This window comes from Lacerta agilis, chromosome 12, assembly GCF_009819535.1.
Source record: "Lacerta agilis isolate rLacAgi1 chromosome 12, rLacAgi1.pri, whole genome shotgun sequence".
NCBI classification, from domain to species: Eukaryota; Metazoa; Chordata; class Lepidosauria; order Squamata; family Lacertidae; genus Lacerta; species Lacerta agilis.
The window spans coordinates 50,594,248-50,615,724 of NC_046323.1; the positions used below are offsets into that span (position 1 = coordinate 50,594,248).

At 44.8% G+C, this 21,477-nt stretch overlaps 2 protein-coding genes across 2 annotated transcripts; both read right to left on the minus strand.

Moving 5' to 3' along the window:
• Positions 1 to 873: 873 nt before the first annotated feature.
• On the minus strand, positions 874 to 18,807 carry LOC117056011 (obscurin-like). Its single transcript, XM_033165999.1, has 5 exons — positions 18,462 to 18,807; positions 14,330 to 14,551; positions 4,560 to 4,635; positions 3,337 to 3,486; positions 874 to 1,670 (listed from the first exon to the last, which is right to left on the minus strand). The coding sequence occupies exons 1-5, from the start codon at positions 18,805 to 18,807 to the stop codon at positions 1,496 to 1,498; spliced, it is 969 nt and encodes a 322-aa protein (XP_033021890.1). The 3' UTR covers positions 874 to 1,495.
• Positions 8,750 to 10,143, minus strand: LOC117056115 (7-alpha-hydroxycholest-4-en-3-one 12-alpha-hydroxylase-like). The gene has a single exon (XM_033166234.1). It carries the CDS (start codon positions 10,112 to 10,114, stop codon positions 8,822 to 8,824), a length of 1,293 nt encoding a protein of 430 aa, XP_033022125.1. The 5' UTR covers positions 10,115 to 10,143; the 3' UTR covers positions 8,750 to 8,821.
• Positions 18,808 to 21,477: the final 2,670 nt, after the last annotated feature.

A 21,477-nucleotide genomic window follows, 5' to 3' on the forward strand; every position in this document is an offset into this window, starting at 1 on the left:
CACATTCAAAAATTTCAGCAATATAAGGCATATAGATATTGCCAATCAAACTGGCTGAAAACAACAGATTTCCAAGGCAGTACATAAATTTGGTTGTTCCAGAAGAAATACCACATTCAGTCCAGCTAGCACAGCAGAAGAGGGAATATATTGATGGCAACTGAGATTACAATTGTGCCAAACAAGGAATACCTTAGCCAGATAACAGAAACTTGTGTCTGCTTGGAAGTCATCCTCGACTGCAAGACTACTTGTGCTACGGCAAAAGACCTCAAATACACTCGCAGATAAGACTATGAAATATTCTCATATATGGACAAAACTCTTTGCATGCAAAAATGATGCACCTAAATGACATCTTTGACTCTCCAGCTGCTTATAATTAACGGGATCATCAAGCAATGATTCATAGCCGATAGGGTGCTAGAAGTACTTCTGTGGACATGTTGGCCATCCCTAGAAGTACAAGGTGATCTGCATTAACATATCATATTATATTGTACCCACAGCAGGTAAACTCCTGTGCGTCCGTAATAGGTTCCACTATTCCTGCAGGCTAGCACACCTTTCTCTCACATATGGTATCTGGTCACGATCACCATATTTGTTCTGCTAGGTTATCATTCAGGGACTAGCTGCACCCTTGCCAAGTCTGAAGTTAATTAACCACAGAGAACAAGCTAATGGTTCCATTACTGCAGAGCTTTCCAAACTGTATGTTGCAACATGTTGTGTGTCAGCTGCAGTGCGTAGGTGTGTCACACGAAGACTTCCAGCGCTCCTCCTAGGGCTGGAAAGGGGTTAGTTTGACCTCGAGTTTGCTAGTAAAACTGTGTCACGATATAATGCATGTCTAAAAAGTGTGCAACCAACATGAAATGTTTGGAAAGCTCTGCTTTAATGAAATAGTGTTTCTCTGAAATATAGCACAGGTAGCTTGTAACAGAGAGCTATGCAAAGTACTATAAAGGCCATAAAGACTGACAACCCAATCAGCTGAAAACAACAGGTATTGAATGAAGTTTGAAGCAGCACAATATCAGTCAGGCTTCCACAGCAAAAGAGCGTCCAAAACTGGCAAGTACACAATCACCAAAGAAGGAGATTCCAGAAGTTAGCCACAGACTCCAACAATGAACTGTTCTTGAGAGACAGGAAAATTCCCATGATGTTTCATCTAACCCATTATTATTGCCTCCCACCTTAAGTACACCACGATTGTTCCACTCTGTAATGGACATCTTCAGATAATCAATATTGTAGGATAAATGAGAGATGTGCATGACCTGCAACTTGGTATCCATTCATAAAAATACAGATTATGATTACTGTGGATACATAAATATGCAGATGAGCAGCAATCCTTTGACTCACACCTACTTGTGACCATCCCTTTTCAGTCCAGAAGCCAGAAATTATAATAAAACATTCCGAGGTGTGAGTAGGATCATGTGGAGATGGAAGTCTGAGAGTGATTCTCTCTGAATGTGTTTCACTACACGGTCATCAGGCCATACTTGGAACAGAGTAGAGCTCTTTTTCTTTCCCGCTCAGCTAGAAAGTTCCTCAGTTTAGTGGTGGAGAAAGTAACTGTTGCTTGTTGCCTCTCATCCAAACCTGTTTCCTGCAGCCATGGAGACTGAAGGCATTCAGATGCTGTTGGCCGCCTCCTAGTAGAGAAAAAGAATGACAGGTCCTAGGATCAGTTGTTTTGCTATCTCCAAGTGAAGGGAACTAATTCTGCTCATTTCTCATCTGCTCGCAGTCATGGGATAGAATGTATACTTTACCCCTGATTAGTATTAGAGCGATTATTCCACCATGCTTGGGGAGCGGCCTCAGCTCAGCAGAAGAACACAATCGGAAGGTATGGGGCAGGGAGAGAAAGAAATCAAATCTCTCACTTCTCCATTTAAAAGGATTTCAGGTAGATCTTGGGGAGGGGGGGACTCTTGCCTGAGGCATTAGAGAACTACTGCCAGCTGAGTGGGATGGACAGAAGGATGTTGTGATGTATTGGAAGTGTGCTGGCCTGTGAGTGCACTGCACCCAACTAGTGATGTGCTACAGACAAGTGACGTCTGCTCTTATATAACTGCAGAATTCAGCAGAGCCAAGTAGCTGGAGAACTGGCCAGTGCCTAGCACCATTCTTTTGGGGCGCTAGGTTTTTGCTTGCCCAAAATAGGGGATGAATGAGTGGTCCATTGTAGCCTAGTCTCACTATACTCCAACCACACACCAATATTGTTCTCTTCCACCTGGCTCTAAAAGGAGCCCAGGTGGGAGTGTGTTTGCAGAGGGGAGGGAAATGGGGCACACTGGCAATTACCAGCATGCAGAGGAGAGGGTGGAAGATCTAAAAGGTTTTCCTGCCTTCTCCTTCTCTTCCTTTTCCACAATGCAAAGGTGGCACCCAGTCCTCCCTCCCCTGTATTCAGTGTGATATTGGATGGGTGATATTAGCTGGGAATGACTAGGGATTTTTGTCGTCTTCTGTAATTGGCTGGCAGAAGGGGATTTTCCTTTCCTGCTCTATACTGCATGACAACCTTAGAGCAGTGAGCAGTGGGCGCTGAATAATGAGGTCTATTGCTTTTATCGGCTTTTGGTCACTTAGCAGGTGTTGCGCAAGAAAGAGGTGGGCACAAATGGTGAGAACGCAGAGGCATTTTTCTGTTGAACTGTGATTCTAGAGACAAATGCAGGGCTTGGTAACTCATGGGGCTTTTGAAGTTAACCGTCACTTTGAGTTATGTGGCTTGACGGCGGGATGAATCAGGAACACCTCCCTCCTCGCCTTAAGGGTGTTGCAGGGGGGAAAGTTGCTGGGAATAAGGCTAGCTTGACTTCCTGCAGGGTAGACTCACACACTGTCTAATTTCCATTACACAGTTTGGAAGTTTTATAAATTACTAAGAGGCTCCTGTGGCACAATGGATCATTGTTTCAGGCTGTTAACCAGAAAGTTAGTGGTTTGAGCTCCCCCAAGGATGGCTGTGGGCAGAATTCTTGCATTGCAGGGAGTTGGACTAGATGATCCTTGGGGTCTCTTCCAAATAGAATTCTATGATTCAAGCTCCAGTGTTCTCAAGTGCTTAAGCTATTGGTTAATAAACTAGACCTAGTTTACTCCATAACCTGTGTCTTGCCTCTTTATTACTGATCTCTTAGCACAACTGCTTTCATTAGTTAAACTGAGATCACTTGAACAAGGCTCTCTTTGTGTGAGATACAGTGGAGGGGGACACGGAAAGAAAGACACACACACACACACTATATAATAATTAACCAATTCTTGCGAAAGGCTGCCTTAGATAAAGAGGGACCTTCGCACCATGGATTAGAGGATAGTGTGCTTTGTAGGAACGAAACGGCTCCTCCTGAAAGGCCTGCATAGCATTTGTTGAACTTGATTTTCTCTTTCTTCACAAGCCTCCCAAAGTCACAGGCAGCCTCAGAGCTGATCGGGTATTCAGCACTCAGCCTGAGGACAGAGGAGAAGAGTATTAGAAATGGTTCTTTTTGCGCTTTACCATCAACTTGGGCAGAAGCAAAGCAGCACAGAAAAACCTCACAGTCTCCAACACTGATCCAGGGAAGCACACAGATACTGATATATTTCATCAATGCTTTTTTATAACTAGACTTGTGCTCAGTCCAGATGACCCCTGCCACTGTCACGTAAGTTCTTCTGGGAGGGATCTCCTCCTTGGTCCAATTCCATGCAGGGTGCATGGAAAAGTGGAAGCACCCACAGGCCCACTCACCACTTAGTCTTTAAGGGCTTCTCCAAGGCTTCCCATTCCTCCTCATCTATTGGTTCTCTCCCATCACCACCACCACCAGAAAGTGGAGTCGTCACTCTGCCTGGGGTTGGATCATAGCTATCCCCATCATGCTCCCAGACCCCATCATGCTCTCATGGCCAATTCACAGCCTCCCCTCGCTTGCCTTCTCTTCTAGCTACAGTCACAACCAGGGCTTGACTAGCCTGCCTCCTATTCCAAGGAGATCCAGTGGGTCTTGGGCTGGCCCATCCCAGTCTTCAAAATGCCCCACTTTGGGGGCTTTGCCCATGGGGATACTTTCACCCACACATTCTGTAGATGGAGGGGCGAGGTCTGCCCTGGCGGAGTGACACAAACATCACTCTGCTAGCAGGAGTTGAAGGACGCTTCCACTCCATGCAAACTGGCCCAGCCCAGCTCCATTTGTATGAGTGATTTGGATTGCAGCCTTAGAAATCTTAATGATACATGAGTCTGGGATCAGTTAAGAGGTGGCCTTCTGACTCAAGTGGACAGTAGAGGAGCAGTGGAAGCAGGAGGGGCAAATAGAGACAAATAATGCTTATGCATTTCTTAGCCATCAAAGGTCAAGAAGCAATTAGTACACACTGGCTATTATTGTGTGAAATAACAGAATCCTGGTGAATTTCTGCTCCAAGCCTCCTTTGCATGTTTTCTCCAGATCTGCTGTGCTTTGGTGGATTTTTAGTTAATTATCCCTTTCCCAAACAGCCACACACCCAAGAAAACGAAACTTGAAAAGACTTACATGATGAAAGCTGTTACTCCAACAGCCCAGATGTCTGTCTGTGGAAGAGCTCCTTTATCTGCCAGAAGTTCTGAAGCTAAGAAGACACATTGGAATTAGGGAAGCTTCCTTAGAAATGCAAATGTTGGTACTTACCATGATAAGCTTCTCCTCTGTAGGGAGGAAGGGGATCCTTTGTGGGCTGCTGCTAACCACCTCTCCACTGGCAGGAAGTCAAACTTTTGAGAGGGTACACCCACCCTCGCTACCGTGTTTCTCATAAAATAAGACGTACCTATAAAATAAGCCATGGCAGGATTTTCAAGCGTTCATGAAATATAAGACATACCCCGAAAATAAGCCGTAGTGCTGGGCACAGTTCTGGAGGGCGCCAAGGAAGAGGAAGAGGCTTGTCGGGTTGGCGCCCAGAACCGGATGTTGCTGCTGCTGCAGCCCCATCAAAATGCCCAGCAGCGCATGCCATGTGAAGCCCCAAGCCAACGGGACCCAGCAGTGCTCTGTATGGTAGCAATTTGAACCCTCCTCCTCCTGTGGCTCAGGGCGCTCCGCGTGGTGCTGCTGTGCGCTTTGTCAGCACTTCAGCAGCAGCAGCAGCAGCAGCAGCAGCAGCAGCCAGTTCCGGGCGCCGAGCTGCGGCAGGAAGAGGAGGAGGCTTGCCAGGTCGGCGCCCACCAGCGCCGTGCGGAGCGCCCTGAGCCTCTGGGAACCAGCAGGAGGAGGAGGTGGCCTGCCAGGTCGGCGCCCAGCAGGGCCGTGCACCCCGAGCCAGCTGGACCCAGCAGCAGAAACGCTGGCCACGGCAGGAGGAGGCAGGCGCCCAGAACCATACGGTACTTAATAAAAAAATAAGACACACCCCGAAAATAAGCCATAGGCTTGTTTTCTTGAGAAAAATAAATATAAGTCGGTGTCTTATTTTATGAGAAACACGTAGTTCAATTTGTGTGTAAGCTAGTTAACCAATAGCCAAAAAATAAACATCATAAAAAGGTAGGAAAAGAGCACAACCTGTTAAGGGAAAAGAACAGTGTTCCCCCTGTGCAAACATAACATTCTGTTACAGGTAGGTAGCCGTGTTGGTCTGCCATAGTCGAAACAAAATAAAAAAATAAAAAAATTCCTTCCAGTAGCACCTTAGAGACCAACTAATTTTGTTCTTGGTATGAGGTTTCATGTGCATGTAGTGGAGGAAGGGAATCCTGTGTAGGATGTGTCTCTGTGGGCTCTTACCTCAGTGGTGTTCACCACCTGTCAAAGCTCTGCTTCCAAAGGAGACCCTGGCTGAGGCTTATCTAGCTTCCAATGCCTCCCAAAGCTGGAAGGCGAGGACCAGGTGGTTGCCCTGCTTATGCCACGCAGAGGGGATTGGGTCCCAAACAGTGCTTCCCAAAGAGGCCCTCACTCATAGCATCTGGTAATGCCAACTTTCATCCAGCGTGCTAATGACACTGGGGAGGCCCCCTGGATCTGGGCTGCAAGGAGACAATCATGGAGACAATTCCTCTGTGCACCTTAGATCCTGATGGCCCTCCACATGTCTAGAGAGTGCCATTCCATCTCCCTATCCAACTTTGGGGTTTGGGGCAGAAGGAAGGGAGGACCACTTCTTGAGCCCTGTGGAAGATGGTATTAACCTTTGGGGTGAAGATGGGGTTTAACTGAAGTGTGACAGAATCCTTCTGAATGATACCTATCTCTTTGCGGATAGAAAGGGCTGTAATCTCTGATACCCGCCGGACTGAGGAGATAGCCACCAAAAAAGAGCCTTCCAGCTAACCAATGCTCAGGGGCTCAAAGAGCAGTATGCTATGGAGGTCCCAGATGGGGAACCTGTACACCATAGGTGGTTTCATCTGCACAGCCCACTTCAAGAAGCATTTGATCAAGGGCAGGGAAGCCAGAGGGGCTCCTGCTGATCTGAATCCTGACCCCAAGGTTGCCACCTGTTATGGAGGGTGTTGGGGCAGAGACCTTGGTCCAAGTCATCCTGTAGGAAGGCCAGGATGTCTGGTATCTGTCCCGCTAGGGAATCCATCTTCTTTCTATGTACCCAGCTGACTAAGGTCTACCAGGTGAATTTATAGATGTGCTGGGTGGAGTGGAGTGTCTGCAGGAAGCTAGGATGGTAGTGATTACCATCCTAATTCTCTTAGGCCCTCCCTCTCAACAACAGGTATGGAGTTGTAGCCAATCTGACTCTGGGTGGTGGACTTATCGCTGTGACACCAGGTCCCTCCTGTAGGGTAGTGGCTAAGGGTCTGCCACTGATAAGGCCAGTTTTGTGAACCAGCCCCCTGCCCCTCCCCAGCAAGAAGGGAGTCACTACAATAAGCTCATCTGGTGCAAATCTAACACCCCTGAGAAGTCTCGATTAGAGCAGTGGGAGAAAAGGTGTATAGAAGCCCCGTACCCAGCCAGGCAGAGGTCAGGGCATCCATGCCCACCACTCCCTGTGTCCTGAATCAGGAGAAGAGCTCCACCTTTTGAACTTGTGAACAGATCTACTTTTGGAAGACCACAGCAACCCACACTTTGCTGGAACACCTGTGGAAAAAGGTTCCACACCTGCTTGGGAGACCTGTTGGTGGATGAGCATGTCGGCTCAAATGCTGGAGGTGCCTGATACATGTTCTGCTGATAGAGATTCTAGATACGGTTCTGCCCTAGACAGGAGGTTGGTGGCCTCTTGCACGAGGACCTGCCACTTGGTTCCACGTTCTTTGCATGTATATGCTTTGGTGGCAGTGTTTTTCTATTGGCGAGAGTCTGAGCTGATCAAGATGTTGTCCAGATGTTGTTCCTTAGATGGGCCACCACAGCTACCAGCAACTTCAAGAACATCCTGGGGCTGAGGACCAATCCAAGGTGAGGCATCGGTACCGGAGATTCCTGCCCTGGTATGCAAAATGCAGAAATCTGCAATGGGCTGGGTAAACTGCTATGTGGAGGTAGGCATTGATCAGGTCCAGGGAAGCAACAAAGTCCCCAGGCAAGAGGCCTTCTAGGATGGTCTTCAAGGTCTACATTCTGAATTTCTTTTGGTACAAATATAAATTGACCCTCTTGAGATCCTGGATGACCCTCCATTTCCCCAACTTCTTTGGAACCATAATGAGAATAGCGTAGCAGCCAGATTCCTCCTTATGATTCTGGCACAGGCTCTATTGCCCTGATATCCAGCAAATGCTGTATCGCCTGAAACATCAGGAGATGTATCTGTGATTTCTTGGAGTGAGCAGAGGAAATGAAATGGGGGTGGGGGGAGGGAGAGAGCTGCTCAAACTTTATCCTGTAATGCTCCTGGCCATGACTTTCCAGGAACTGAGGAAGTTCTGTACCTTCCCCTACATCAGAAGCGCTGGTCTGAGTCAGGGCTGTTGCTGTTGCTGGGACTGCCTCCTGCCTCCCCTGTGGTTACTACCCTGAGGCTGCTTGAAGAAGGTGTTCTGCCTACACTGGTTTCTTGTTTATATTGCACAAATTGCATTTTTAAAGAAATAAAACAACTTCCTTCTTAAAGGAAATGTGTTTTCTCTGAGAAATGTGAGTGCATCAAATATGTTGTTTACAGAAATGCTTACTGTAAATTAATTATTATTTGTTTTCATTCCTCTCTTACATGTTTTGCAATAAGTTGGCATCTCCTAGTATACTATTAATCCATGCAGTTACAGTGAATTATTTTCCTTCCAAGTAAAAGTTAAGAAAGCAAGCTTTACAAACCCTTTGAGCAACTACTATGAAGAGTCGGCATCACCAAAACATTAAAAAAAAAACCAGTCAGGACCCACAACACAATTGAGGATCAATTAATGAGTCAACTTTAATAGGAGCCAAAAAGTAAAGCAAAGTACTAACTCTCTTTCTCCCCAATCTACCACCAATTATTTGGGCTTCTTATTTTCAAGATACCGCAAGACAGACAAACGGCAATATCCTTGGAGACATGAAAATGGAAACTTGTTGACAGGCATTGATCAACAGCAGCAAAACTGAAAATACCAAAATGTATTGAATAAGCATCTTTTGCAAGACAGCCAGGAGAATTGCACATGATTATGAAATGTTCACAAAGCAGACTGGACAGACCTGACAGTCTTTTTACAGAACGTAGATTATGGTACAACAGGCCAGGTATAGGCAACAATATGCAGGGAAAATGTGACCAGGTGCTGGGCATACGATTGATTTCTTTTTAAACTTAATTTGGCCTGAAGATTCACAGGTACGTGATACCACATTGCTTGCTCTGCCTCCTACCTTCAGTGGCGAAGTCGATACCTGAACTGAACATCATGTGTGGGCTGCATTACACCAAACCCACAGCGGCTCTTGGTTACGGGAGGGATTTCCTCCTCCATGTTAACCAGCTGCATATCGAAGTATGTCAGCATCAGGAAGGCAAAGAGTTTAACCTCATTGGTAGCAAAGTATCGCCCAGGGCACATGGAAGTCCCTGCACCCCATGGCATGGTGTAATATTTCACCTTTTCTCCATTCTTATAGAATTTCTTTTTTGTGCCATCTAGGCTGAGGAACCTGTCATATTTGAAAACATGGAGATCTGGGTGGATTTCTGGATCCATATGTGCTGCCACAAAGGGGAAAAGTGCAACTCTGTCTCCTTTGCGCAGAAGGTATTTTCTTCCATCGTTCATCTTGAGTTCTAGATCCACTAACACAGCCCTGACCAGCATAGGGGCTGCTGCCAGTCTCAAAGTCTCTTCCACAGCACTGTCCAAGATGGGGGTCTTGTCTAACATCTCCTTGGTGACATTAAGCACTGGACCCCCTGCCCTCACTTCCTGGCCAGATTCTCCCACCACTCTGTCCACTTCTTTCCTCACCTCATCCATTGCCTTGGGATTTTTCATCAGGTAGGCAAGAAGCCAGAAGGAAGCTGGGCCAGAATTAGCTTGAAATGCCCAGAGCAACGTAAACAAAAACCGTTCCTGCATGTATTCAGGAATCCCAGCCTCATCCAGCTGCTCTTGCTGGTCAGTAACCCAGCCACTGATATTTTCCTTTTTATATACTTCCTTTACAGACAAGATGTTCCAGAAGTGTCTCTTCAGAGACTCTACTTCTTTTTTATCTCTGGGAGACAGCGTGGAAGAAACTAATCGCGGGAAAAGATTATCAAATTTGCGAAACTCTACGAATACGTCTTCAGAGTCAGCTAGGTCACTCCTCTCAGCATCTTCTTTGTCCTTTTCACCTTTACTTTGTGCATTTCCAAACACAGCAAGATATCCAGCCTTGAAGACCACGTTGCAGCTGAAGTGGAACAATCCACCCTGTTTCCAGGATTTCTGCCCTCCCGCTGAACTCAGGCTATGCCACATCACTCTATGCAAGCTGTCCATCATGGTCTGGGTCATCACCATGAGTCCATTGCCCCTGAGGTGCTTCGTGTTGGCTGTCTCTAGTATCTTATGAGTCATTTCTGAATGCTGAAACCCAAACACTTGGTCCACAATTTGTGATACATATAAAGTGAAATCCAGCCTGGTTCTTGCTTCATTCACAATAGCTCCAAAGGAGAGTGGGTCCATCACAAAAGTGAAATAGTATCCTCCAAGCAATACCGTCCCCTTCATGGATCACTGCCTTGTCGTGGCGAAGGGGCTTGAATTACTCAGGCAAGCTATGGACAGGTCAAGATGGACAGGTCATAGCGGAGAGTTTGGACCAAACGTGATCCACCTGGAGAAGGAACTGGCAAGCCGCTCCAGTATCCCTGCCAAGAAAACTCCATGGACAAAGACAACAGGCATATAAAAGATATGACGCTGGAAGATGAGCCCCTCAGGTCGGAAGGCGTCCAACTTGCTACTGGGGAAGAGCGGAGGACAAGTACAAGTAGATCCAGAGCTGATGAAGCGGCTGGGCCAAAGCCGAAAGGACGCTCAGTTGCGGATATGCCTGGAAGCGAAAGGAAAGTCCAATGCTGTAAAGAAAAGTATTGCATAGGAACCTGGAATGTAAGAACCATGAACCTTGGTAAGCTGGATGTGGTAAAAAATGAGATGGCAAGAATAAACATTGACATCCTAGGCATCAGTGAACTAAAATGGACAGGAATGGGCGAATTCAGTTCGGATGACTATCATATCTACTACTGTGGGCAGGAATCCCGTAAAAGAAATGGAGTGGCCCTCATAGTCAACAAAAGAGTGGCGAAAGCTGTACTGGGATGCAACTTCAAAAATGATAGAATGATCTCGATACGAATCCAAGGCAGTCCTTTTAACATCAGAGTAATCCAAGTTTATGCACCAACTACCAGTGCTGAAGAAACCGAAATTGATCAATTCTATGAAGACTTACAACACCTTATAGAAATGACACCAAAGAAGGATGTTCTTCTCATTATAGGGGATTGGAATGCTAAAGTAGGAAGTCAAGAGATAAAAGGAACAACTGGCAAGTTTGGCCTTGGAGATCAAAATGAAGCAGGGCAAAGGCTAATAGAGTTCTGTCAAGAGAACAAGCTGGTCATCACAAACACTCTTTTCCAACAACACAAGAGACGACTCTACACATGGACATCACCAGATGGGCAACATCGAAATCAGATTGATTATATTCTCTGCAGCCAAAGATGGAGAAGCTCTATACACTCAGCAAAAACAAGACCTGGAGCTGACTGTGGCTCAGATCATCAGCTTCTTATAGCAAAATTCCAGCTTAAACTGAAGAAAGTAGGAAAAACCACTGGGCCAGTAAGATTCAATCTAAATCAAATTCCTTATGAATACACAGTTGAAGTGAAGAACAGGTTCAAGGATTTAGATTTGGTGGATAGAGTACCTGAAGAACTGTGGATGGAGGCTCGTAACATTATACAGGAGACAGCAACGAAAACCATCCCAATGAAAAAGAAATGCAAGAAAGCAAAGTGGCTGACCAATGAGGCCTTACAAATAGCGGGGGAGAGAAGACAAGCAAAATGCGAAGGAGATAGTGAAAGATACAGGAAATTGAATGCAGATTTCCAAAGAATAGCAAGGAGAGACAAGAGGGCCTTTCTAAACGAGCAATGCAAAGAAATAGAGGAAAACAACAGAATGGGAAAAACCAGAGATTTATTCAAGAAAATTGGAGATATGAAAGGAACATTTCGTACAAAGATTACCACAATTAAGGACAAAAGTGGAAAGGACCTAACAGAAGCAGAAGACATCAAGAAGAGGTGGCAAGAATACACAGAGGAATTATACCAGAAAGATATGGAGGTCTCATACACCCCAGGAAATGTGGTTGCTGACCTTGAGCCAGACATCCTGGAGAGTGAAGTCAAATGGGCCTTAGAAAGCCTTGCTAACAACAAGGCCAGTGGAAGTGATGATATTCCAGCTGAACTATTTAAAATTTTAAAAGAGGATGCTGTTAAGGTGCTGCACTCAATATGCCAGCAAGTTTGGAAAACTCAGCAGTGGCCAGAGGATTGGAGAAGATCAGTCTACATCCCAATCCCAAAGAAGGGCAGTGCCAAAGAATGCTCCAACTACCGCACAATTGCACTCATTTCACACGCTAGCAAGGTTATGCTTAAAATTCTACAAGGCAGGCTTAAGCAGTATGTGGACCGAGAACTCCCAGAAGTGCAAGCTGGATTTCGAAGGGGCAGAGGAACCAGAGACCAAATTGCAAACATGCGCTGGATTATGGAGAAAGCCAGAGAGTTCCAGAAAAACATCTACTTCTGCTTCATTGATTATGCAAAAGCATTTGACTGTGTCGACCACAGCAAACTATGGCAAGTTCTTAAAGAAATGGGAGTGCCGGATCACCTCATTTGCCTCCTGAGAAATCTCTATGTGGGACAAGAAGCTACAGTTAGAACTGGATATGGAACAACTGATTGGTTCAAAATTGGGAAAGGAGTACGACAAGGCTGTATATTGTCTCCCTGCTTATTTAACTTATATGCAGAATACATCATGCGAAAGGCTGGACTGGATGAATCCCCAACCGGAATTAAGATTGCCGGAAAAAATATCAACAACCTCAGATATGCTGATGATACTACCTTGATGGCAGAAAGTGAGGAAGAATTGAAGAACCTTTTAATGAGGGTGAAAGAAGAGAGCGCAAAATATGGTCTGAAGCTCAACATCAAAAAAACTAAGATCATGGCCACTGGTCCCATCACCTCCTGGCAAATAGAAGGGGAAGAAATGGAGGCAGTGAGAGATTTCACTTTCTTGGGTTCCATGATCACTGCAGATGGTGACAGCAGTCACGAAATCAGAAGACGCCTGCTTCTTGGGAGAAAAGCAATGACAAACCTAGACAGCATCTTAAAAAGCAAAGACATCACCTTGCCGACAAAAGTCCGTATAGTTAAAGCTATGGTTTTCCCAGTAGTAATGTACGGAAGTGAGAGCTGGACCATAAAGAAGGCTGATCGCCGTAGAATTGATGCTTTTGAATTATGGTGCTGGAGGAGACTCTTGAGAGTCCCGTGGACTGCAAGAAGATCAAACCTATCCATTCTCAAAGAAATCAGCCCTAAGTACTCACTAGAAGGACAGATCCTGAAGTTGAGGCTCCAGTACTTTGGCCACCTCATGAGAAGAGAAGAATCCCTAGAAAAGACCCTGATGTTGGGAAAGATGGAGGGCACAAGGAGAAGGGGACGACAGAGGATGAGATGGTTGGACAGTGCTCTTGAAGCTACTAACATGAGTTTGGCCAAACTGCGAGAGGCAGTGAAGGATAGGCGTGCCTGGCGTGCTCTGGTCCATGGGGTCACGAAGAGTCGGACACGACTGAACGACTGAACAACAACAACAACAACAAAGCAATACCGTGAAGATATCCCCATGCTTCTTCTGCATCCTTTGTAAGAAGTCAATGCCATCCTTTTGGAAGTGCAATCCATGTCCAAGCCATGGAATGAGGCCTTTATCTAAAGGGGGTTCTTTGGCTCTCCTCTGGCGGAATGCCCCCACCAGGTAGAGCCCCCCCAATATGCATGCCAGGATGGCACATAGGACCATCACCCAGAAAGCCATCTCTCGGAGCTCTGTGATACAAAAGCACAAGCCGGCTCTTGCAGAAAAAACAGGTGGTTATAAAAAGTTGCTTCATTTATCATGAATCTAGGCGGAGCCAGTAAGCAGAGCATGCAAATGTTAACCCTTGCTTGCTAAGGTTAATTTATTTGCACTAAAATAAGATCCAGTGTACCTTATGCAAAGAAAACCATAAAGATAATTAACAAACTGGGATTTGGGACGGATGGAATTATGTCTTTTTAATTCCCATTGTAGTTAATTATTTTTTTAAATAAAAAGCCCTATAAATTGGAAGTACTCAGTTTTTAAGCACCTATCGTCTTCGTTCTTTTTAAGCAACATATATTAATAGATCTAATTTAGGAACAAAAGAAGGGAGGCAATAAAATGAGGAAGGGTGGGAGAGGGAATGTGGATGACAAAAGGGGGAGGTGAAAATCAAATATAGGACAAGAATTTCAGGGCAAAGGAGGATAAGGAAGTGGGGGGTTAGTGATGCAGTTGTGGGGAGGGGAGGCAAGGTTACTAAATTCACACTACCTGAAGCAAAATATGCAAGCCAAACAAAAGTTGATTTATTGCACACTTTCCCTCCTCCAAAACTATAAACAGCCATTGTGCACTGTATAGAAACATATGGTCTTTCCTTCTGGGTTACATGGCCCAACTGTCCAACTCAAGACGTGATCACCGAGTTCACCAGGCCTTTCAGACCCTTGATCCAAGAAAAGGCACATTACTCACCCATAGTTTCTACATAGTCCGTGCACCCATTGAGGGTAATGATTCTGTTGGGTTCATAGAAGTGTGCGTTGCCAAAGTTCAGGAGTTTCAGCAGGTTTGGTTCAGTGATAATCATATTTTCAGACCTCAGATCCAAGTGCAGGATATTCTGAGCATGGAGGTATTCAACAGCAATAAGAATCTGCCACAGATAGTCTCTGACTTCCACCTCTGAATAGGATGGTCTAGAAAAGAGAACCTGGTTACATCACAACATTTTATACTCTTACGGAGAATTAAGAATCAGTTGGTGTTAAGCAAGGGATGCACATAAATACTTGACTGAAAGCAAACTCAAAGAGCATTTTTTCTAGATTGTGCTGGATGGGTGTTTGTGTGAGCATATCACTAAGGAAAAGGCAGAGCTTATTTTAAAAGCTACATTTCTCAGACCTTTCTTACTGTGTGTGTCTCTGTGTGTATAATACATAAATATACACATGTAGTGTAGATACACAAACAAACAAACAAACAAACAAACAGAGATAGAGAGGTGTGTGTGTGTATATACTGTAATCTGCCAGATTTCTGGGGATTTTCAGGTTTTGGTAACCAACTTGTAAAAAAACAACCAACCCACTATACTTAAGTAATGTAAAATAAGGAAGTAGTTTTCCAGCCAAAGCCAGGGGTTATTGCAACAGGAGACGCCATAACTTCTGTGACTACCACTTCCTCTTGTTTTAAAGGTGGGGCCTGCTTTGGAAAACGTTGAAGACTTCTGGTCTATACTTGTCTTCTTCATATACTGGCACCTTTACAATGGATTGCCTATGGAAATTTTACAATGGAACCTCTGAAAACTGTATTCTGAGGAGGAGGAGAAAAGAGTCCTCCACAGTTTTTGTGGCTTTTGTTGGACAAGCAGGCTTTGTTGTTGTTGTTGTTGTTGTTGTTGTTGTTGTTGTTGTTGTTCAGTTGTTCAGTCGTGTCTGACTCTTCGTGACCCCATGGACCAGAGCACGCCAGGCACGCCTTTCCATTACTGCATCTCACAGTTTGGCCAAACTCATGTTAGTAGCTTCGAGAACACTGTCCAACCATCTCATCCTCTGTCGTCCCCTTCTCCTTGTGCCCTCCATCTTTCCCAACATCAGGGTCTTTTCTAGGGAGTCTTCTCTTCTCATGAGATGGCCAAAGTACTGGAGCCTCAACTTCAGGATCTGTCCTTCTAGTGAGCAATCAGAGAATCTAGTGAGAATGGATAGGTTTGATCTTCTTGCATTCCATGGGACTCTCAAGAGTCTCCTCCAGCACCATAATTCAAAACCATCAATTCTTCAGCGATCAGCCTTCTTTATGGTCCAGCTCTCACTTCCATACATTACTACTGGGAAAACCATAGCTTTAATTATACGGACCTTTGTCAGCAAGGTGATGTCTAGGTTTGTCATTGCTTTTCTCCCAAGAAGCAGGCGTCTTCTAATTTCGTGACTGCTGTCACCATCTGCAGTGATCATGGAACCCAAGAAAGTGAAATCTCTCACTGCCTCCATTTCTTCCCCTTCTATTTGCCAGGAGGTGATGGGACCAGTGGCCATGATCTTAGTTTTTTTGATGTTGAGCTTCAGACCATATTTTGTGCTCTCCTCTTTCACCCTCATTAAAACGTTCTTTAATTCCTCCTCACTTTCTGCCATCAAGGTAGTATCATCAGCATATCTGAGGTTGTTGATATTTTTTCCAGCAATCTTAATTCCGGTTTGGGATTCATCCAGTCCAGCCTTTCGCATGATGAATTCTGCATATAAGTTAAATAAGCAGGGAGACAATATACAGCCTTGTCGTACTCCTTTCCCAATTTTGAACCAATCAGTTGTTCCATATCCAGTTCTAACTGCAGCTTCTTGTCCCACATAGAGATTTCTCAGGAGACAAATGAGGTGTTCCGGCACTCCCATTTCTTTAAGAACTTGCCATAGTTTGCTGTGGTCGACACAGTCAAATGCTTTTGCGTAGTCAATGAAACAGAAGTAGATGTTTTTCTGGAACTCTCTAGCTTTCTCCATAATCCAGCGCATGTTTGCAATTTGGTCTCTGGTTCCTCTGCCCCTTCAAAACCCAGCTTGCACTTCTGGGAGTTCTCGGTCCACATACTGTTTAAGCCTGCCTTGTAGAATTTTAAGCATAACCTTGCTAGCGTGTGAAATGAGTGCAATTGTGCGGTAGTTGGAGCATTCTTTGGCACTGCCCTTCTTTGGGATTGGGATGTAGACTGATCTTCTCCAATCCTCTGGCCACTGCTGAGTTTTCCAAACTTGCTGGCATATTGAGTGTAGCACCTTAACAGCATCCTCTTTTAAAATTTTAAATAGTTCAGCTGGAATATCATCACTTCCACTGGCCTTGTTGTTAGCAAGGCTTTCTAAGGCCCATTTGACTTCACTCTCCAGGATGTCTGGCTCAAGGTCAGCAACCATATTACCTGGGGTGTATGAGACCTCTATATCTTTGTGGTATAATTCCTCTGTGTATTCTTGCCACCTCTTCTTGATGTCTTCTGCTTCTGTTAGGTCCTTTCCACTTTTGTCCTTAATTGTGGTAATACGAAATGTTCCTTTCATATCTCCAATTTTCTTGAACAAATCTCTGGTTTTTCCCATTCTGTTATTTTCCTCTATTTCTTTGCATTGCTCGTTTAGAAAGGCCCTCTTGTCTCTCCTTGCTATTCTTTGGAAATCTGCATTCAATTTCCTGTATCTTTCACAATCTCCCTCGCATTTTGCTTGCCTTCTCTCCCCCGCTATTTGTAAGGCCTCATTGGACAGCCACTTTGCTTTCTTGCATTTCTTTTTCATTGGGATGGTTTTCGTTGCTGTCTCCTTTATAATGTTACGATCCTCCATCCACAGTTCTTCAGGCACTCTATCCACCAAATCTAAATCCTTAAACCTGTTCTTCACTTCAACTGTGTATTCATAAGGAATTTGATTTAGATTGTATCTTACTGGCCCAGTGGTTTTTCTTACTTTCTTCAGTTTAAGCTGGAATTTTGCTATAAGAAGCTGATGATCTGAGCCACAATCAGCTCCAGGTCTTGTTTTTGCTGAGTGTATAGAGCTTCTCCATCTTTGGCTGCAGAGAATATAATCAATCTGATTTCGATGTTGCCCATCTGGTGATGTCCATGTGTAGAGTCGTCTCTTGTGTTGTTGGAAAAGAGTGTTTGTGATGACCAGCTTGTACTCTTGACAGAACTCTATTAGCCTTTGCCCTGCTTCATTTTGAACTCCAAGGCCAAACTTGCCAGTTGTTCCTTTTATCTCTTGATTCCCTACTTTAGCATTCCAATCCCCTATAATGAGAAGAACATCCTTCTTTGGTGTAATTTCTCTAAGGTGTTGTAAGTCTTCATAGAATTGGTCAATTTCAGTTTCTTCAGCACTGGTAGTTGGTGCATAAACTTGGATTACTGTGATGTTAAAAGGTCTGCCTTGGATTCGTATCGAGATCATTCTATCATTTTTGAAATTGCATCCCAGTACAGCTTTCGCCACTCTTTTGTTGACTATGAGGGCCACTCCATTTCTTTTACGGGATTCCTGCCCACAGTAGTAGATATGATAGTCATCCGAACTGAATTCGCCCATTCCTGTCCATTTTAGTTCACTGATGCCTAGGATGTCAATGTTTATTCTTGCCATCTCATTTTTTACCACATCCAGCTTACCAAGGTTCATGGTTCTTACATTCCAGGTTCCTATGCAATACTTTTCTTTAAAGCATTGGAATTTCCTTTCGCTTCCAGGCATATCCGCAACTGAGCGTCCTTTCGGCTTTGGCCCAGCCGCTTCATCAGCTCTGAATCTACTTGTACTTGTCCTCCGCTCTTCCTCAGTAGCATGTTGGACGCCTTCCGACCTGAGGGGCTCATCTTCCAGCGTCATATCTTTTATATGCCTGTTGTCTTTGTCCATGGAGTTTTCTTGGCAGGGATACTGGAGTGGCTTGCCAGTTCCTCCTCCAGGTGGATCACGTTTGGTCCAAACTCTCCACTATGACCTGTCCATCTTGACCTGTCCATAGCTTCCCTGAGTAATTCAAGCCCCTTCGCCACGACAAGGCAGCGATCCATGAAGGGGCAAGCAGGCTTACCTTCCAGCTAAAGCATTGAGAAGCTCAGGGCCAACACAAAGTTCTGTGATCAGCACCAGGTGGCGTGGGCTCACGTAGGCCCCCTGCAGCTGCCCGATGTTGGTGTGGTGAAGCTTCCTCAGGATGTGATACTCCTGGAGCACATCTTCCTTTTCTTCCTTCCTATAGGGAATGATCTTGGCAGCCAAAGCATTTCCGCTAAGCTTTTCTCTGCACTGTTTGATGATGCTGAAGCGCCCTCTGTCCCGAGGTGGAGCAGCAAAGAAGGGGAAGAAGGGTAACAGAAGTTTGAGCTGAACGTTATTCCTTACCTGGTGATACCCCACCCACCCACATTCTGCCATGCTTTGAGAAGTCTGTCCTACTGTCAGCCAGTGTGGTGTAGTGGTTAAGAGCGGTGGACTCGTAATCTGGTGAACCGGGTTCGCGTCTCTGCTCTTCCACATGCAGCTGCTGGGTGACCTTGGGCTAGTCACACTTCTCAGAGGTCTCTCAGCTTCACTCACCTCACAGAGTGTTTGTTGTGGGGGAGGAAGGGAAAGGAGAATATTAGCCGCTTTGAGACTCCTTCAGGTAGTGATAAAGTGGAATATCAAATCCAAACTCTTCTTCTTCTACTACTACTAGGATGGCTTTGTTGTTGTTGTTCAGTCGTTCAGTCGTGTCCGACTCTTCGTGACCCCATGGACCAGAGCACGCCAGGCACGCCTATCCTTCACTGCCTCCCGCAGTTTGGCCAAACTCATGTTAGTAGCTTCGAGAACACTGTCCAACCATCTCATCCTCTGTCGTCCCCTTCTCCTTGTGCCCTCCATCTTTCCCAACATCAGGGTCTTTTCTAGGGAGTCTTCTCTTCTCATGAGGTGGCCAAAGTACTGGAGCCTCAACTTCAGGATCTGTCCTAGTGAGCATTCAGGGCTGATTTCTTTGAGAATGGATAGGTTTGATCTTCTTGCAGTCCATGGGACTCTCAAGAGTCTCCTCCAGCACCATAATTCAAAACCATCAATTCTTCAGCGATCAGCCTTCTTGATGGTCCAGCTCTCACTTCCGTACATTACTACTGGGATGGCTTAGGAGTGGCTAATGGGGGGAGCTGCTGCTGTAGGACCACTAAAAAGGACTCACAGTAGTCGACACAAACTGTTGCCTGCAACAGGTAGGTAGCCGTGTTGGTCTGCCATAGTCAAAACAAAATAATAAAAAAATTCCTTCCCGTAGCACCTTAGAGACCAACTACGTTTGTTCTTGGTATGAGCTTTTGTGTGCATGCACACTTCTTCAGATACACTGAAAGAGAAGTCACCAGACCCTTATATATAGTGAGAAAGTGAGGAGGGGTATTACTCAGAAGGGTGGTGGGAATGGGTGATTGGCTGATGGGTGTGGAAAACCTGTTGATGACTGTTAACGACTGCAATTGTTCTTACAGGAAAAAGCAAGGGTTGAGATGGCTAAAGATAGCTTTGTCATATATAATGAGATAAGAATCCAATGTCTTTGTTCAGACCAGGTCTCTCCATTGTTTTAAGTTTGGTAATTAGTTGCAATTCAGCAACTTCTCTTTCCAGTCTATTTCTGAAATTCCTCTGTAGTAAGACAGCTACTTTGAGATCTTGTATAGAATGTCCTGGGAGACTGAAGTGTTCTCCTACTGGTTTCTCTGTCTTGTGATTCCTGATATCCGATTTATGTTCATTTTATTTATTTTTTATTTTGTTTTGACTATGGCAGTCCAACATGGCTACCTACCTGTAACTGTTTCAATGATAATTCTTCATCAGCAAATTAATTGTCCTCACAGGTACATCAAATAGCCATGGATCAGCGATCACTGCTTTTAAGTTTTGTTTGGAAAAGCATACCTCTTTGGGCAGGGAACTCTGTAGCGTATGAGCTGCCACCCTCCCTCCTCAAATATTCAAGGAAGGTGGAAGCAACAAGAGGGCCTCTTGTAGGGATGGAGACAGTGCCGGAGTGTGTGTCTGGGATATGAGTCTGAGAAGTGTGGTGTTGGGTAGGAATGTGGATGTCACAGGGATCAGGGAAAGTACAGCCCTGTGGGGAAGGAAGAGGATTCCATTAAAAGAGACAAGGTATCAGTTGCTTGTGCATAGCTCCCTTTTCTGCCCCCGTGACAAGACAGAAGCTCCTGGTTGCTCTACTGCACTAAAACACACCAGTTTTCTTCTGCCAGTTCAGGCCATAATAAGATTTCACTCATTGATGTTTACTCCACCGTCTTTCCCTTATCTTACTTCCCTTCCCTTATTCCTCAAATGCTGGCATACTAACAAAATGTTTGTTATATTTTAGCACATAATTTTTGTAACTTTCCCATTTTCCAATAAATCTTTGCTTGGTGTTTCCTCTAATACTATTTGTAAGTAGAGCCATCTCAGCTAGTTCTTGTAGTTTAATTTGCCAGTCAATGACATTTGGTGCCTCTTGCTGTTTCCATCCTTTTGCAACTACTAATCGGGCCACTGCAACTGCATATAAGGCGCCCTTGAATTTATTCGGTATCTCTTTATCTATTATGCTTAATAGAAACATCTCCGGTTTTTTTGGAAAGGAGATTGTCAACATCTTTTTCAATTCATCATATATCTCCCCCCAAAATATTTTAATTTTTCGGCACCTCCACCACATATGTATAAAATCTCCATTTTCCACTCCACACCTCCAACACACATTCGCAACACTTTTATGCATTTTGGAAAGTCCAGCCTGTGTGAGGTACCACCTATGGGCCATTTTCAACATGTTTTCTCTTATGTTCTGGTTTGCAGTAAATTTAAAACATGCCATAGTTTTTCCCAGTCCTCAAACATAATTGGCTGGCCCAGATCTTGAGCCCATTTGGTCATTGAGGCTGTTACCGTTTCGTCCATTACTTCATACTCTAACAGAATCTTATACATTTGGGAAATTAATTTGTTATTAGTATTTAAGCATTCTTTTTCAAATTTTGAAGGTTCCTTTCCAAATCCAATCATCTTGTCTTGTTTATA

Coding starts and splice junctions, on each gene's coding strand:
- LOC117056115 (XM_033166234.1), bottom strand. CDS start 10,114: ATGGACCCACTCTCCTTTGGAGCTATTGTGAATGAAGCAAGAACCAGG.
- LOC117056011 (XM_033165999.1), bottom strand. CDS start 18,807: ATGGCAGAATGTGGGTGGGTGGGGTATCACCAGGTAAGGAATAACGTT. Junction 14,552..18,461: donor CAATGCTTTAGCTGGAAGGT/AAGCCTGCTTGC, acceptor TCTTTTCTAGAC/CATCCTATTCAGAGGTGGAA. Junction 4,636..14,329: donor GGACTATGTAGAAACTATGG/GTGAGTAATGTG, acceptor GTGTCTTCTTAG/CTTCAGAACTTCTGGCAGAT.